Genomic DNA, 16,691 nt, shown 5'->3' with positions numbered 1-16,691 from the left:
TGCTACTGAAGCTGACCTTTCGTCAGTCGTCTGGCTGTTGGGTGGCCGTAACACACGGTAGCTCTGATCCGGCGGGTATTCTCGGCCAGTCGGGGGTGGCACGGAGTCGGAACTCAATCGGTGGTTCGCCCAGCCGGCCTACGGGCCGCCAGAGGGCTCCGTAAAGTGAACTGCCCCAGACAGAGACCGTTCCGGACATTGACTGTCCGGACGGTGGCCGTGGTTGTCCCCGGACAGTGAAACTGCTCTAGCCTCCCGGACAGCGGTTATCTCTGACGGTATTCTCGGGCAGCGTCTGCGCCGGACGGTGGCCGGACATGAGCTGCTTATTCCGGTCGCTCGTGTGTTACATGAGACGCAGGACGCTGAGAGGGGGCGGAGCGTCTCCTGCGGAGCGGGGCGGGGCGTCTGGTGCGGGGCGGGGCGGGTCGCCGGCCGCGGCAGCCGGAGCCGTGATTGGTGGACGGACCGGCCGCCCGGCCCGGCCGGCCCGCTGCGGCCCGGTCGCCGCAGTGGTTCGCACGGCAGCGCGACGGGAGGTGTGTGGCTCTGAGATCAGTGGTGAGCGGTGAGCGTGTGTGACACTGTGAGCACAATCCGGCGACCGTGCGGCTGCGTGACCGCGGGCGGGGGCGCCGGTGGCGGTGGCAGCATGTGGCTGGGGCTGGCGGCCACCACACTCCTGGCCGTCCTGCACTCAGGTCAGTGGCCTCTATCTGCAGTCCCAGCGATAACTCACTCAGGCCTCTCCACACTCCTCGCCGTCCTGCACTCAGGTCAGTCGGCACTGGCGGCCTCAGCTGGCCGAGAGCCGAGAGGAAAACAGCCCATGGTCAGGCTACATTTCTTTTCATACACTGCCAAAGACGTTATTTTAGATTGCGGAATTTCACCTCTCGCAGCCCTTCGCCCAGGGCCAGGTTGAGGTCAGTAGCCTTTCAACACTTAGGCGGCTCAACTTGAAGTCCTCCACAGGTCATGTGGTCATTTACTCAAGCCTAGCCTCTTCAGTTCTCGCGCACCTGCGTTTGATCTAAAGCATATAAACACCTCCGTCCCCCACACCGATCACCGGGATTTGGATCGTCCTTGCTTGGTGTTGCGGACTGAATATATGCAACCACTCCGTGAGCGGAACGGGCGGAAATGTGGACATTCCGAAACGTTATTGCCGTTAGATTACCTCTGGTGAATCAGTCTTGGTCTGGGTCGGGTTTCGACTGCTTAGATTGCTGATTTTGTTTCGTCTTCTTTCGTCCTACGGGGATCGTTTCTGATCCGTGTGATAGGTACTATGCTATTGAGGAGACAAAGGGCTTGTAGAGTGTCGACCTCAGAATGGTTCACTGCCGCAACCGAGCCCATCCCGTTGGAACGGATGTGCCCTATTAGGATAGCACCCAGTCACTCAAACGGTCACTTCAACGGGATGAGAGGGTACAACTAAACATTCCAACAGCGGACGGGAGGGCGCGGTGGAACATTCCGATCGATTTCCGATCGGTTTGTGTGTGTGGCTGTAGGCCCGGGTGTCTGTGCCTGTGGTTATCGGGCGGGGTCAGGGTGGCGGCCTGGACCGGTGCGGGGTGGTGCCCGTATTAGTGGGTGTGTCCCGGCAGCTAGCTGGTGACGCCACTTCCGGGACGACCGTGCGGGGGCGACGGCCGCGCACCGTGCTATATCGAGAGTGCTGCTCCACCTCCGAGCTGATTTGAGTCAACTACTGAAACGAGTGTCATATGACTACAATGGATAGTATGGTAGTCGCACAAAATTCAGCAGATGTGCACTATTTACATGAATAAAATAAATTTTTCAATTTATTGCTGCTATAAAAACTTTACTGGCGAATTCGTACATCTCACTCGACTGAGCGAATGAATTTATTTCTTCAGCCGGGCATTTCTTACTGAGGGTAAAGTGAGAGAGAGAGAGTGAAGTTACCTTTGCGGTTTCGTCTTATGTCTGGCGTAAATGGTTTGCTCGTATATCGTGCAGATCAGCGGCACCCAGGGGCTCCAGTTGAACCGGTCTGCGGCAGTGGAGGTGGAGGTGAGGGGCGAGGGTAGCTTCTCAAATACCAGGGAAGAGGTGGTGTGTAAACGGTTTTCGGCAGCTTCCCAAATACCGGGTAATAGGCAGTGTATAAACGGTGCGGGGCAGCTGCCCGGAAAACCTCACGGAGGCGGACGGTGATCACCTCTGCCAAATTGCTGTGGGCGGGTGCGGGCCCAGCTCCGCTGCAGCTGAGACCTCCCCGCTGCTCAGTGATCACCTGCCCCTGTCCAGATACCGCCGCGCGCTCAACTAGCCCCCACCGGCTGCGTAAGTCGTAACTGGCGTCCACCGGACGGCCCCGCCCGCCAATTCCGATCGTAATCATCCCGGTGAGCTGGTCGCGCGCGCCGCCGGACGAGCGGCCGGCAGCTGCCGCTCAGCACGGCCGGACCACCGGGCCACCGGCCCACACCTGGCTAGCGGGAACTCGTGCCCAACTGCACTCAGCTGCTCATTTTGTACTGTTCTGAACACCACCACGGTGGGTAGTTATCTCAATTGGCCCATAAAGCTCACTGTGTCCTAAATTGAGCCACTTAGCACCGTCGCAAGATGATCCGTTTTCGTTCAAAAACAGGTATGTGTTATAAGCGTTTTATAAACAGCTTTCAGTGCATTTTCACGAAGTCAAATTGTACGAGCACATTCCGTCTCGAGTCCTCGGTAGAAGTGCTCTTAAGTGACAAAATCACGGATATTTGTTGATACACACCGTGAAGATCTAACGAGTGATAACGAGGTCACGAACCGTTAGCGCGGTCAGAACGCGTGACCCACGCCGAGCCACCCGTCCGGGCGGGGTATCGTGACGTCACTCCCGCGTCTGACGTCACCAGCGGTCACTTCCGGCGGTGGGCGGGGGCGGCCGGAAGTCCGGCTCCAACGGTACTCGGGCGGGCTGGCAGCAGGGGATCAGCGAGGAGGAGTGAGAGGCTGCTAATTGCCACTGTAGCTATGAGGGGCAGCTGTTGGACCAGGTGACGATGTAGGAGCCTTTTAGCAGGCTAGCGATGGATGCTGACCGTTTATAGATGACCTTCCTACTCGGAATAGGAGATCGAGGGATGATGATCAGCAAAGAGGAGCGGGCTCGTCCTGATGTCTGGAAAAGGGCTGGAGTCGTGACTTCAGTTAGCTCACGAGCCCGGTTCAGAGTAGTCAGCCCCTCTCCAGCCGGCAGCGGCGTCCTGGCCCTGTTGAATCCACCAGTTCGTCGATCATACGTGACTTTGACTAGTCAGGGTTATCTCAGGGTCTCCGCTCATTCACTGAGTCGTTCATTCATTCATTCAAACAATTTGAACTCAATCAAGAGATCCAGTCCTACAAGTTATGTGAGGATTGTGACGGACTCGACCATAATAGGACTTTTGACGAGACGAGTTACTGAGAGACTGCAACTTAACTATGAGTCACTAACACCAAGCTAAGGGTGTGTTTGCAGTCTCCTCGGAAGAAGAACATTCTACGTCTAACGGCCAATCCCGTTCGATAGCCGCGCAGTCCCGCCCCCGCCAACCTCAACGGCATTGGTCGGACGACGAAGCATCTTCGTCGTCCGGGAGACTCCGAATTCGGGGTAAGGCGGAGACTGCAACGGAGCAACCGGTCGGTAGCACCAAGCTACGGTGGAGACTGCAACGGAGCCATGAGTCACTACTCACTAGCGCTAAGCCGATGGAGAGACTGCAACGGAGTCATGTGTCGGTAACACCAAGCTGAAGCAGGGACTGCAATGGAGTCATGGGTCGGTAACACCAAGTCAAGGGAGAGACTGCAACGGAGCCATGGGTCATTAACACCAAGCCAAGGCGGAAACTGCAACAGAGCCATGAGTCACTAGCATAAAGCCGATGAAGAGACTGCAACGAAGTCATGAGCCATTAACACCAAGCCAAGGCGGAGACTGCAGTTGTGACCAAGACAGCATCTTATAAGTTTTCTGACAGAAATGTGTTAAATACTGACGTCATGCTGTAAGGACGCCCATGACCCTTCGCCTAATATTTAAAACTCATCTCTTTAATCATTTTAATTTAATATTCCCGTTGTTTTCATTTTTTGTCACAATGTTCGTTTTGTCTCAAAGAGTGAGGATAATCAATGGACGTTTTGCTTAGACGGTGTGAAGCCTCACTCTAGCGTCACTGAATGCACGGCCGGAGACAGTGACAGTGACACTGTGTCTGTCTGTTTTCAGTCCTGGGCGACTGTTTCTTTCCGTTCGAGTATCACGGCACCTATGCGGTGCAGACCGCGCCCAACCAATACTCCGAGGTACTCATCGAGATCAACAGCATCCTGCCGTACGGCTTCTGCCACAAAAAGGTCGATGACAATCTTATTCTACGGGATGGGTAAGTTACGCAAAGGTTAACTGCAACGATGGGTGAACGCTGTGCTGTGCTGTTTGAGCATTGCTGATTGAAATGTGTGCCTTTCTTGTAGTTTTTATGCTTACAGTTTCTGCCGGATTTTGTGAATGACTCTCATGTTTGTTTATCATGAGCGTCTACCGCGTGTGTCTCTGACCGAACCCTGACCCCTCCCGCAGGAGTAACGGCTGTCTGCGCTGTTTCCATATGGCGGTCCGCTCTGACTATTCCTGACCCGTCCCGCAGGAGTAACGGCTGTCTGCGCTGTTTCCACATGGCGGTGCGCTCTGCGAACGTCCTGCAGCTGCACACGCGGGACCCTCAGAGTAGCTGCGCCACCAACCTCAACGACACGTACCGGCTGTGTCCGACGGCCGCCGAGCTCAGCTCCGAGGAGGCGAGGCGCCGCGGCCGCGTCCACGAAATCATCATGTACAGTGAGTAGAAATATATCATTTTATCGTCTTGAATTTACGATCGCAGCGTAAAGACTTGCTGTTTTGCAAATTTATGTTACTAGTTTTAAACGGCTAAATGTTTGAATTAACAGAGGGTTGATGCATCAATGGCTTATTGCTGCGGATTCAAAGCTTGCTGCCGTCCTTACCTTATGTTGAGTTATGGTTATCCCATTAACAGCTTGGATTTATTCGAAACGTTTTTACGGCGTAGAAGCTCGGTGACCACAATAGCTTGAATGGCTCGCTAGCTGACACATCGCACCCCACTTGCTAATGAGGAAACATACGTAACTGGACATCTCTACTCCCTCCTATTGCATCGATTAACGCCCGTCTCCTCCGTCTGTTCCAGAGACGAAGACGCGGACGTCGGAGGAGCATACGGCGCCGGTTTACTGTCCGATCAGCGGCCGCTTCTCGTTCACATACGAGTCGGAGGCGGAGGGCGCCGTCTGCCCGGGCACCAGCTCTCAACTCTCCTCCAACTGTCCGTACGGCTTCGGCCTCCATCTGCACTTCCGCGGCTGCTCGTTCCAGAAGAACCTCAGTAAGGCTTGTAAGCATGCCCACGTCTTTCTGTTCTATTTTTCTCACCTGTCTCGCGTGGTGTGAGAGGATGGACTGCATGAACTGCACGGGTACGGACTGCACGGGTACGGACTGCACGGGGTACGGACTGCACGCAGACACGGCCAGCACTTCCTATCGGGCGGTTCTCACGGCGGCGTGGGCCCGGCGGCGGCGGCGGCCGGCGGAGAGCGCCGCTGATGGCCGGGAGGTCACGGTACCGGCGCCGGCGGCAACCAGCTGCAGAGATCCCACAGTCGCAGTCAGGCGACTAAGCGCCGGCAGCGGCGGACGCGGACCGGTCACCGGGACGAGCCACTGACCGAGCTGACTGCCCGACCGCCAGAGCCGCTCCCTTCGGCAGAGGCGCAACAGTTAACCCGCTTCAGGGAACGGAGGGCCGCAAACGGTCCAGGCCACCGGTATAACTTGATCCCCTACATCATGATCTGCTCTGCATGTCCCATGCGCTTCGGTTATCACTGATCCTTATCGGGCGTTATTGATGCATTATCCAGCCTTTCCCTCTTCATACTTTATCATTTCCCCTATATCTGCCACCTGTCCCAACCCGTTCCTTTCCGTTGCTCTCCCTTTCTTACCGTTCGTCTTACCTGACTATCCTGATTCATCCAATCCCTCCTTCGCTCCACCTCCGCTCCTCCTTCCCAGCCCTGCTTCTACTCGATCGCCCCCGCTCCCTCCCACTCCCTCCCACTCCCTCCCACTCCCTCTCACACCCTCCCACTCCCTCTCACACCCTCCCACACCCTCCCACTCCCTCCCCCAGTCCCTCCCTCCGCCCGTCCTCCCCTAGTCGGTCCGTCGGCAGTGCCGCCCGTCCGCTGGTCCTCCCCTAGTGTCCGCCCGCCCGTCCTCCCCTAGTGTCCGTCGGCAGTGCGGTCCGTCCGCCGCGCGGCCACCGCGCCGGTTGCATTCCTGGGCGGCCGGTCGCACGGCGGACTGTGTGAGCCGCCTGCCGCCCCGGGCAATGTCCGACATTGATGGCGGCTATACCAGATATATGACAATACGCGCCCTTGCAAGCACAGCCTGTTGTTCTCGGTAAGGCGGCCGTCAGCATACCGGGCCGCGCTGCCGACAGACGCGCCCCGCGGCCACAGCGGCGCGGTAGGCCACGGTAGCATTATCACATTCCGCGCCAATTAGGATTCCTTAGCGGCGAGACCGAGACCGGTGATGTACGCCTCATTAGCCGGGCCTCCTGGAAGCGGTTTGAGTTGGCCGCAGCTTTGGCACCAGACACCGTGATTACAGACCGGAGGTGACGTATGGGTCGCTCATCACAAGCTACCGGGTGGCGGCTGCGAGACTGTGTGGAGAATTCCGGCTACCGGGTGATGGTTGTGTGATATGAGAGGCATACTGACTACTGGTGGTGGCTGGAGAGATGCGAGGGGAATTCCGACTAACGGTTGATGGTTGCGGTGATGTATTGCAAGGGTTTTACCGACCACAGGGTGACAGCTTGTGGACTACGAGAGTATGTATGTTGACTACCGGGTGCCGGCTGCTGTGAAGTGCTGCGAGGGCTGCTGAGGAATGGTTGGAGCGCTATGATATGTGCTGTCAAGCCAAGCGATGACTGCAATGTTGTCATGTGTAGACATTGACTGTAAAATAGTGATCGGCTCTCAGCAGGGCGGAATGGCTGGCGTAGTCGCCTCCCCACAGTCACCGCCCTCTGAGTGACGCCGCCGTCTGTCCCGCCCCACAGACGCCACGTACCAGTGTCTGGCAGACTGGGACGACGGCCGCGGCAGCCGCTACCTGACGCTGATGGACGTGAACGCTGCGGGTACCGGTCGGCCGCGCTACAGATGCGCTGTGAGTACCGAGTACCGAGTACCGAGTACCGCTCCCCACCGACCAACCGCCGCCAGTTACACCCCACCCCTCACAACCGGTCGGCCGCGCTACAGATGTGCCGTGAGTACCAGCTACTGAGTACCCAGCAGGGCTCTCTCCACTGACTAACCGACCCTACGCCACCCCTCACCGGCCGGCCACCGATTGTGGTTACGATAAGACCACTGTGATTATCTGACGGTTCTCTGGACTCTGACGACCTAGCATGGATCCTGTAGTGATTCATAGTCAGGTCTTGTGATCCGGATTAGATCTTTCATTGATCTGATGATCCAGGATCCTCTGGTAGTCTTGTGCTGATCATTTGGTGATCGGGTGCTGATCATCTGATGATTCGGTAATCTGATATAGACATTATAAGTGATTTGGTGATCCGGTACAGATCCTGTGGTGATCCGGTACATATTCAGCTGATTCGGTGACCCGGTTTCGATCACTTACTCGTAGTGATCCGGCACCGATCTTCCACTGCCCCGGTGATCCGGTATCGATCTCCTGTACTCCGGAGACGGCCGCCGCCGCCGCTCTCCGTTCCCACGGTGTTCCGCCGGTCGCCGGCGGCGGTCGCTGGCGGCGGCGCGAAGGACGCCCGCGCCAATGGCCCGCCGTCACGGCAGCGCCCGGCCGGTCCGGTCCGGTCAGCTCAGCTCAGCCCGGCTCGGGGCGGAGCGGCGCATCCTGTTGGTGGGGGTTTCCGGCGGCGGGAGGGGGGGATAACCGCGGGACCGGCGCGCGAAACCGCAGCCGTGTCGGCCTTTGTCCACCCAACGCGACCCGCCCAGGGCACCGCCGACACGAACCCGGTGATGGCTCCGAAATAATGTCGTAATGACGGATGGAATCAATAGGGGAATGCCTCTCATCTCATCAGTAAACAGATGATTGACGGGTGTTCGAGCCTGTCGATTCAATGACTGTTCCATCATGGATGAGCCGCTCGGGTTTATCGCTCGTTGGTGGCGGTTGGTGCGGGTCGGGGTGTGTTCGGCTGAAGCCCGGATCCCGCGCCGAGCTCGGTGGTCACGTGGGCCCTCCCCGGGGCTGACCGCTCGTCCCAGGTGTGTGCTGAACGCCCGCCCGGTGCAGAAGGTCGTGACCTCGGCTGTGCCATCGTGCTCCAACAGATCACGCACGGCCGGCGGCGTGCAGGCAGAGCTGCCGGGCCGGCCGGGCCGCGGCGGATGACCTCAGCCGAGCGCCGGCCAACGGCTGCCCCGCTCAACACACACTGACTGACCGGACCGTCTCTATACACCGCCGGGGGGAAATGCCTGGGGGAGGTGTCAGTGTCACTTCCTGCCGAGCAGCTATGCTCTATGTTCTGCGGGGTAACTAATCAATACTTGAGGCTGCCAAGTCGACAGTCGAATCACTCGCAGCACAGCCTGTTTGACGCAAATGCTGCGCGAGTCCGCTGTCCGCCGTCATTTACCGTGCATCTGAGCCGTATGTGTGTGAGTCGTGTGTCTGTGTCTGTGTCTGATTGTGTCTGTGCCTGTGTTTGTCAGTTATACCGGGAGGAGGTCGGCACCGGCCGGATCTTCCTCTCGCTGTCCCCGGACGGCTCGTGTCACGGTCGTCTGCAGAGCGCCACGGACGGCCCCGAGCGGCTGGTGCTGTACGCGGCCCCCTCCCGGCCGTGGCCGCCGGCCGTGCGCCGCGCCACCTGTACCTTCCCGGAGTGGGCGCACGGCCACTGGCAGCACGCGCACATCTCCGGCAACACGATCGTCTACAAGGATGTGGCGAATTTAGCCAGCTACACAGCGCGCTGCGTCGGCGGCGGCGACGACAAGTTCGTCATCTACACCCGGTCGCACTGGTGAGTCAGCCATCAATCTACCTCGAGTTTGCGCCTCGCGGCAGGTCACGCCATGTGAAGTGTAGACGACGCTACGACGATGTAAGCAAACTGTGCAAAAATTGGCTCTTGTCTAGTGAGAGACGTTAAATCTAGTGATTCTACAAGTCGATGATTTGTCACGCATCACGTTTCTTCTGAGCTGTCTGTTGGCCACTTCTGACGGTGTGTCGTTGTGTGCCCACAGCGGGGAGGAGCAGTACAACTGTATCTGGCTCAAGGAGCGGGCCGTCAATGTTATGGAACTACAGCTCGGTGAGTACTGTCGCTAGTGACCCGACCTAACCTGAACCGGTCCGATTTGACCTGCCCCACTCGATCTGACCTGACTTACACGTTGTGGCCTGATTTGACCTGACCTGACTTGGCTCGCACTACCTTACCAGATCCAATCCGGCCTGACCCGACATGACCTGACAATAATCGACCCCGCTCACCCTGACCTGAGCTGATTCGGTCCTGATCCGTCCTAGCTCGGGCCGTCCCCCGGGTACTATAGCAGTACGTCCTGGACTAACCGTTGGCGTGTGCGGCGCTGCCCGCCGGTCAGTATGTTCCACGCTGACCCTGTGCGTGCGTGCCCACCCATTAGTGTGTGCAGTACCGATCGCTTGTCCCCCGGTTACTGTGTGCGTGTGCCGGTGCGCTCTGTCTCCCCCGGCCGGACCTGTGCGCCAATCGGCCACCAGCGCTGGGACGCGCCGATCGTATCGGGCCGGCGCTGTGATTTGTGCTCGCGCCGCGCGGCCGCGGCCGGCAATTTGCCGTTCAATTGGCGAGCGCAGGTGCGGGCTGCACTGGACGCCGGGTGGCGCCAGGAATGCGACCCGGCCGCAGTAATGTCGGGGGCGGGGCCGACCCGGTGGCACCGCCGGCCGCCGGCTCTGCAACACGGTACGGCGCGCGGCGGCTCACACGGCCAGGCGTGCACGGGTCGACACCGGCCGGCGGCGGGCCGTGCCGACCAGCCGCAGCCGGCGCGCGCACACTGACCTCTGGCAGCCACGGCGCCTCACACCGATCGTAAAACGTAAAACTATTCCACTATGTGGGGCTCTATAAGTGAAACGTTCGCACAATTTTCCCTTCAGTGTCGAGTTGCAGACTGGGTTTAATCGTTCCGTGGATGCCAGTAGCTTTATTTGGAGACCAGCTGCGCTGCAGCGGTCATCGGAAGCGACGCTAACGACGCCGGCAATTATCTTCGAATTCGCACTCAACGACTTCCTGTCTATCGCGGCCGGGCGGGCTCAATCATGCTGCACTCGTTCCCCTCCCGCCGCCCGGCTGCCGGCGTTCTCAGCTCTGTCCGTCTGCCGCCCGGCTGTCTGCACTGCCACCCTCCCGCACTGGCCTTGGCCCGCCGACCTCTCTACCCCCCGCGTACCCGCCGCTCCGTCGCGCCGACTGTGTGCCCTGTGCGTGTGTGAACGGCTCGATGAGTTCTCACCCCGACCCCCGAACCCTGGATGGCTCCTATCGGCCAAGGCCAGGCGCGCGGGTTCACGCCTCGACGCCCGCCGCTTCCAGAGAGCCGTTTACAGGGTGTTTACTGTTACGGCTGGGTTGTCCAAATCGGGCATGGGTCGTCAGAGGGTCGTCATCGTGGAGATGATGGTGTCTCGAGTCGTGAGACAAGCAATATAGAGGCGTCACTGCAGTTACAATACAGGGTGCGATCAGTCACAGTCAGTCGATCAGTCAGTGATGCCGTACCTGCACTTGTATGAGTGTGCCGGTACGCGCACTAATCTCAATTTATCTTTTTTCAGGTCTTTCACCAAGTCCTCGCATCTCTAACAGCTTGTGCAGTCCACATCGGTTTGAGGACTCCGGATGGATAACGCAAGGACGTGAGTACCACTTAATTCCATAAATTTGATTTCCACGTCCGTATATTCTTCCGTGCTGGTTCCGGGTCCGTGTCCCTCTATGACGAACGATGTCCTTTGTCTGATGTGTCTTTGGGCCTTTGTCTGATGTCCTCTGTCTTTGGGCCAGTGTCCTGGGCCTGACCTTTCCCTCCGCGTTCACCAGGTCAGCGTTTAGTCGATGAGGCCTCGTGCCCGGTACTGAGGTCTTATCTGTATCTCCGTGTTCCCCAGGCCAGCGTATAGTCGAGGAAGCCTCGTGTCCCGTGTCGGGAGAGTACGTGGGCACCATCCCGGCCACCGGCGGTCAGCTGTGCGCCCGGCTCTCCTCCGACTGCCGCCGGCCACAGAACATGCTCTACACCGTAACCAGCTGCGTCGACAGCACCGACGTCTACGAAGGTGGGTACACCAACCTCTCACTCTATCTCTCTCCCTCTATTCCTCTATCCTTCCTTCTGATCTCCTTTCCCGAAGCCGCCTATCGAAGTGAAACTACAGTGAAGACACTTTGACTTTTGCAGCAGACTTCTACTGCTTACACACCACACTAAGTGTTAACGAGTACATGACACGAGTGCACGCCATAATTAACGCTCGTATACGTTAATACTTAATTACCTCGATATCTTGATATTGAGAACTTACCGAGTGACCACACTACATATGTGGAATCCCTAACGTCTCGACAAATGTACGCACTTGCATTCTTCCCCATCTGGAGCCGTCCGTCACCGTTCTTCCGTTACAGCATCCCAGCCGCCATCCGGTCGTCGGGTAGTGAATTCGGGATCTCAGCAGTTCCCGTCCCGGCCTGCAGTGATTCCGATCAGCAGGGACTCTGAGAGGGCCGGGAGCCACCCCTGGCAAACACAGAGCCCAGCCGGCCGGCCCAGGGGGACTCCGCAGCAGCAGCACCGCCAGAACACCGCTGGTGGCTGGGGAGGTCGTCGGGAGCCTGCTGCTGATCAGGGAGGACTCTGGGAAATTTCTGCTGACCAAGGAAGACGTCCAGGAACCTTTGACGGACAGGGAAGTATTCGAAAAACATCTGCTAGTCAAGGAAACGTTCAAGAAAATTCCTCTGGTCAGAGAGGCCGCCCAGAAACCTTTTCTGGCCAAGGTAGACGGCCAGGAACCTCTGCTAGACAGGGAAGCGTTCCAGAAACTTCTTCTGGTCAGAGAGGCCGCCCAGAAACTCCCGGCACCTGGAGCGGACGTCCAGAGATATCAAGTGGCCGCAGTGGTCGGCCAGGGACTCCCAGCGTCCATGTCAGCCGTTCAGAGTCCGCCGGCGGCAGGGGCAGACAGTCGGGTCAGTGGAGCGGCTGGGGCCGGCCAGTGGGGCCGCCCGGAGCCGGCAGACAGTCGACCAGTGACCGAGCGGCCGCCGGCGCGGAACGGTCACCCGCCCGCCGCCGCTGGCGCCGGGACGCCGTCCGCTACCACGTCTCACAGCCGCGCACCACGCGGGTCAGCTACGCGCTGCCGTCGGCGCGGGACGGGGCGTACACCACCACCAGTGGACCGGCCGATGACGCCTATGATCCGTGGATCTACCACCAGGAACAGGAGGAGGACGGAGGACCAGGAGAGGCGCCAGGGAGGAGGGACGGACCGACGGCAGGGCAGGACCGTCGGCCGGGCCAGGAGCGGGGTACAAATCCCGCCGGGCGTGGAGAGTCCTTTAGACGGACGAACGGCGCCAGAGCGGACCCAGAGGGCGAGCGCGGCTCTGGAGAGAGACGAAGACCGACCATGGATCGGGAGAGCGGCAGCCGAGACCAGGAGTCGGTACCCACCCCAGAGAGGGGTGGAGACCGTAACTGGGGAGCAGGTAGGCAGCCAGGCCGGTACCCCGGCCCGGGGCGGAAAGGAGACACAGGTGTTACTCAGAATACCTTCGGTAGTCGAGATGGACGGTGGAAGGGCTCCCAAGATCGGGATCAAACCAGCTACCAGAGGCCGGGCCAGGGGAGGGGGACGGCTGAGGACCAGTCTGGCCGGGACTGGGCGGTCAGAGACCCGGCGGTCCCCCGGAACTCGTCTGTGTACTGGTCGGGCCGGCGTCAGGACCAACGGCGACCGGGGCCTGAGCTGCGACCGGGGCCGAACCTGCGGCCGGGGCCGAACCTGCGGCCCGGCTGGCCTGCGGGGGAGCGGGACGGCGCTCCGACCGGCTACCGGGGCAGCTTCAGCGGCGGCTGGCCCGTGCAGCCGATCGGTCCGGCCCGGCCCAGCACCCCGCCGCCCCCGCCGCCCCGTCGGCCCGCGCTGCCCGGCTTCGACCCGACCCCGGAGCCGAGCTTTGTCGGAGAGAGCCGTCCGGCGGCCACCACGGCAGCGCCGGTCCCTGCCCCCGCCACGACCACGGCCAAGACTCTGACGGTGCCGCCTGGATACAGAGAAGGTACGGAGTGGAGGGCGCCTTCCGCCGGACCATAGCACCAGAGCACCGGAGCAATGGAGTGCCGTGAGCACCGTAGCAGCTTAGCACCGAAACACCTGAGCAACGTGGCACCCGTAGCACCAGAGCAACAGTGCATTTTGAGACCCAGAGCACTGCAGAATGATCGACCCTGTACACAGCACCAACACACCAGTTCCACGGCACAGCGCCCCGGTGCACAATTTTTGCACCAATTCACCAGCCCCCCCCCCCCCCCCCCCCACTCTGACCTGTGTAGTGCGCGGCCCAGCACGGCACGCCTTGACCGCTGTTCGATCCATGAACAATAGCCTAGGCCCTAGGTGCTGGTATTGCGTCACGGTAGCATGAGCACTCGACCGTTCACCAGAATGAGTTGGCTGTAGTTCGCTGTTTTATTGCGTCGGAAATGTAAACGATCAATTTCCACCTCTTCCTTGTCACCATGACGGTTACAAGTTGCAGTCTAGTAATGTAGGCCATGTTTCATGTAGTCTTTTCGTAGATTGATTATCGTCTGCCCAGCTCTTTTCCGCTTTATGCCCAATCGTTTGTCCGTCTGTCTCTCCGTTGCCCACCAGCCCGTCTGTCCATCTGTTCGTCCATTCGTTCATCTTTGTGCTGCCCGTGTGTCTGTCACTCCGTCAGTAGGCTCGTCCGACTGTACGCGTCCGTTTGGCCGGACGGTTTGGTCGCTGTGTGGTCTGTTAGTCCATCCGGGGCGGGGGGAGGGGGGGAGAGGGGGGCTGGGTAGGGCGTGTCGGGCGCCGCCCGGTGCGGCGGTCACATCCGGCTGACTCTCCATGGCCGGTACTGCGGTCCGTTTGTCTGTCTGTCTGTCTGTCTGTCTGTCTGTCACTCGCTCTGCAGTTGGTGAAGGTCGGTGACAGGGCGGGTAGCTCCCGGTTGACCCTGGCCTACCAACAGCGCGTGTCATTTGGGGTACTTTGGTGACACCCTGTCGTTGACTGCCCCTCCCCTCTCCACTCCTCTCATAGAGCGTCAGCGCCCGTGTCTGTCTGCCCCTCCCCTCCGCTCCGGCTGTCTGAATGCGTCCCTCTCTTTCTCCCCCGGTGTCTGACTCCCCCCTCTCTCTCCCGTTGTCTGACCCTCTCTCTCTCCCTCCTACAGAGCGCCAGTACCGGTGTCTGGGCACCTGGCGCGAGGGGGACGTGCTCTACACGTACACCCAGCGGCTGGACGCGCTCACCTACGAGTGTTTCGCCGGCCGGGTGCTGCCCGACGGCCGGGTGTTTATTGGGGACGCCAGCACGGAGACGGGCTGTCGGAGACACGTCGACCCGGCCACCAGTGGCATGCTCATCAGGAGGACAGGTGAGAAGGTGGTCGGGGAAGGGAATATGGTCAGGAGAGGGCAGAGAGGCAGGACGGTTAGGACTGAGCTGGCAAGACGGGCTCAAATTTGTAAGGATCTTTGATGACCGGATTTGCCTGAAATAATCCCGGGGAGCCTGTTTCTTCAAGATGCTCTTTGGATAAGAATGATTTGTTGTGTTGTTTGTGTTGCTGGGAGTGCATTGGCCCAGTGTATTGATGTCGCTGCATGCACCCCCGACAGCTCCGTGTGTGGGTGAGGACGGCACGGTGGACGACCCTGTACCGACCGACCGGCGACTGCGGCCGTCCACGGACCTGGAGCGACCCTCTGTCAGCGTTACCGGGGCGCCGACATCCGCGCCCCGACCGCCGCCCACCACCCGGCGCTCCTGGAGACCCATCACAGGTCGGTGGGACCGGGCAGGGTACTGCGGGGTCAGGCTGGTCGAAACAGGGCACTGCAGGGTCCGGTGCGACGGGTCAGGGTGGGTCAGGGGCCGGTGGACCGGTTAGGGTGGGTCAGCAGTCCGATGCGATGGGTTGAGGCACCGCAGGTCACGGGATCTTGCGGGGGAAGGGTCAGAGCAGTGAATAGTTCACTGCAGGTCAGTGATAGCCCAGAGTAGCTGCGAGGTGCCGGCACTGCCACGGTACCCGTTGGCTGTCTGACACCGCCCTCTGTCCTTTACAGCGCGGCCGGACCGGCGCAGTTCAGCCGGCCACCGCCAGGTGTCAGCGCCAGCGCTGGCGGCCCTGGCGGCGGCGCTACTGCTGCTGGCAATGTGACCCCGCCGGCCGGGCCCGAGGAGAGCGCCCGTATCCATGTTCCTCTACAAGTCAGAAGCGCGCGGACCGCTACCCACTGTGATATTATTGTGTGACGTATCGTATGTTTAGTTGGACGATGTGTTTTATCCATAATCGGACGCTGTGCCGTTGTTTGACTGATGACTGATTCAGAGTCCCCGCTCTGGACTGATGGACTGATGGACTGGAGCCAGGACTCAGCAGGGAGAGGCGGGTCAGGGCTGCCTCCCGGCCCAGCTGCGGTATATGAGTGGATTGCGAGAGAAAGTAGAGTAGCTATATCATGCATATTGCATATGGACCTCATAGTAATTGCATTGTATCAAACGAACATAAACAATGAACCAGTGTGCTACTGTGTCATGACATGCCTGTATGTATATCTGAAATGCAAGACATGCATAAAATAGTAGTTTTTAACTGGCTCATGAAGCGTGGCTTGCTAAGAGACTTGCGAGTTGTTGCGTGCTATCAACTTGATTTTATTTTCGTAGACCGTATTTAATATTTCATCTTGTGTTTTAAGAGAATGAACGAAATTGAACGGCATGCTGAAAAGAAATCTGGGTGTTTATGAAAAAGGGGTCTTCAATGCTCCTAAAATGTAACAACTGCGTGTAGTCCGGCTAGTTACCCGAGCCATCGGTACATTAGCGTCGCCACGGGGGGGCAAGCGGGGCAGCTTGCCCCCCCAACCTCGGACCGGGCACCCCCTGAGATCGATACAGATCCGATGAGATTTTGGAGTCGGGGAAAAAATGGGGGTATCTTTCTGAGAATGCCTGTGAGGTCAGACTCGGTTGGAGCGTGCAGTTCAAACCAGAGCCTGACTCGCAGTCGCCAAAATCTTCCAGACTCCAAGTCCAGACTCGGAAATGACAATGTTGTGATTCATTCCATGTTCCTAGTTCGTTCTTTATTACATTTTACAGCTGATTTTCATAAGTTTTGGAGTGCTGACACAATTTTCGTTCAAAGCGTAAAACGAAATCTTCGGGGCCTTTCTCAACTCTCGTCAAATGTCTGCGACAGGCT

General features: G+C 59.0%; 1 protein-coding gene across 3 annotated transcripts; it reads left to right on the top strand.

Moving 5' to 3' along the window:
* Positions 1–452: 452 nt before the first annotated feature.
* LOC122382250 lies at positions 453–16,063 on the top strand. 3 transcript variants are annotated; one of them, XM_043367338.1, is made up of 12 exons: positions 453–701; positions 4,259–4,415; positions 4,680–4,870; positions 5,247–5,441; positions 7,200–7,309; positions 8,860–9,173; positions 9,400–9,467; positions 10,985–11,065; positions 11,318–11,485; positions 14,643–14,846; positions 15,091–15,255; positions 15,541–16,063. In XM_043367338.1, the coding sequence occupies exons 1-12, from the start codon at positions 653–655 to the stop codon at positions 15,633–15,635; spliced, it is 1,797 nt and encodes a 598-aa protein (XP_043223273.1). In that variant the 5' UTR covers positions 453–652; the 3' UTR covers positions 15,636–16,063. The 3 variants fall into 3 exon arrangements, with proteins under 3 accessions (XP_043223273.1, XP_043223271.1, XP_043223274.1); XM_043367336.1 differs by having other exon boundaries at positions 5,247–5,450; XM_043367339.1 differs by having other exon boundaries at positions 497–701; positions 4,613–4,870.
* Positions 16,064–16,691: the final 628 nt, after the last annotated feature.

This window comes from Amphibalanus amphitrite, unplaced genomic scaffold, assembly GCF_019059575.1.
Source record: "Amphibalanus amphitrite isolate SeventyFive unplaced genomic scaffold, NRLGWU_Aamphi_draft 000136F_arrow, whole genome shotgun sequence".
NCBI lineage: Eukaryota > Metazoa > Arthropoda > Thecostraca > Balanomorpha > Balanidae > Amphibalanus > Amphibalanus amphitrite.
The sequence above is the reverse complement of the archived record's forward strand: the minus strand, read 5'-3'. Positions and strand labels throughout refer to the sequence as shown.

Excerpts from the sequence above, each read along its gene's own strand:
- LOC122382250 (XM_043367336.1), top strand. The coding sequence starts at position 653 with ATGTGGCTGGGGCTGGCGGCCACCACACTCCTGGCCGTCCTGCACTCA. Across the intron at positions 7,310-8,859 it reads GGCCGCGCTACAGATGCGCT|TTATACCGGGAGGAGGTCGG; the intron begins GTGAGTACCGAG and ends TGTGTTTGTCAG. Across the intron at positions 11,486-14,642 it reads CAGCACCGACGTCTACGAAG|AGCGCCAGTACCGGTGTCTG; the intron begins GTGGGTACACCA and ends TCCCTCCTACAG.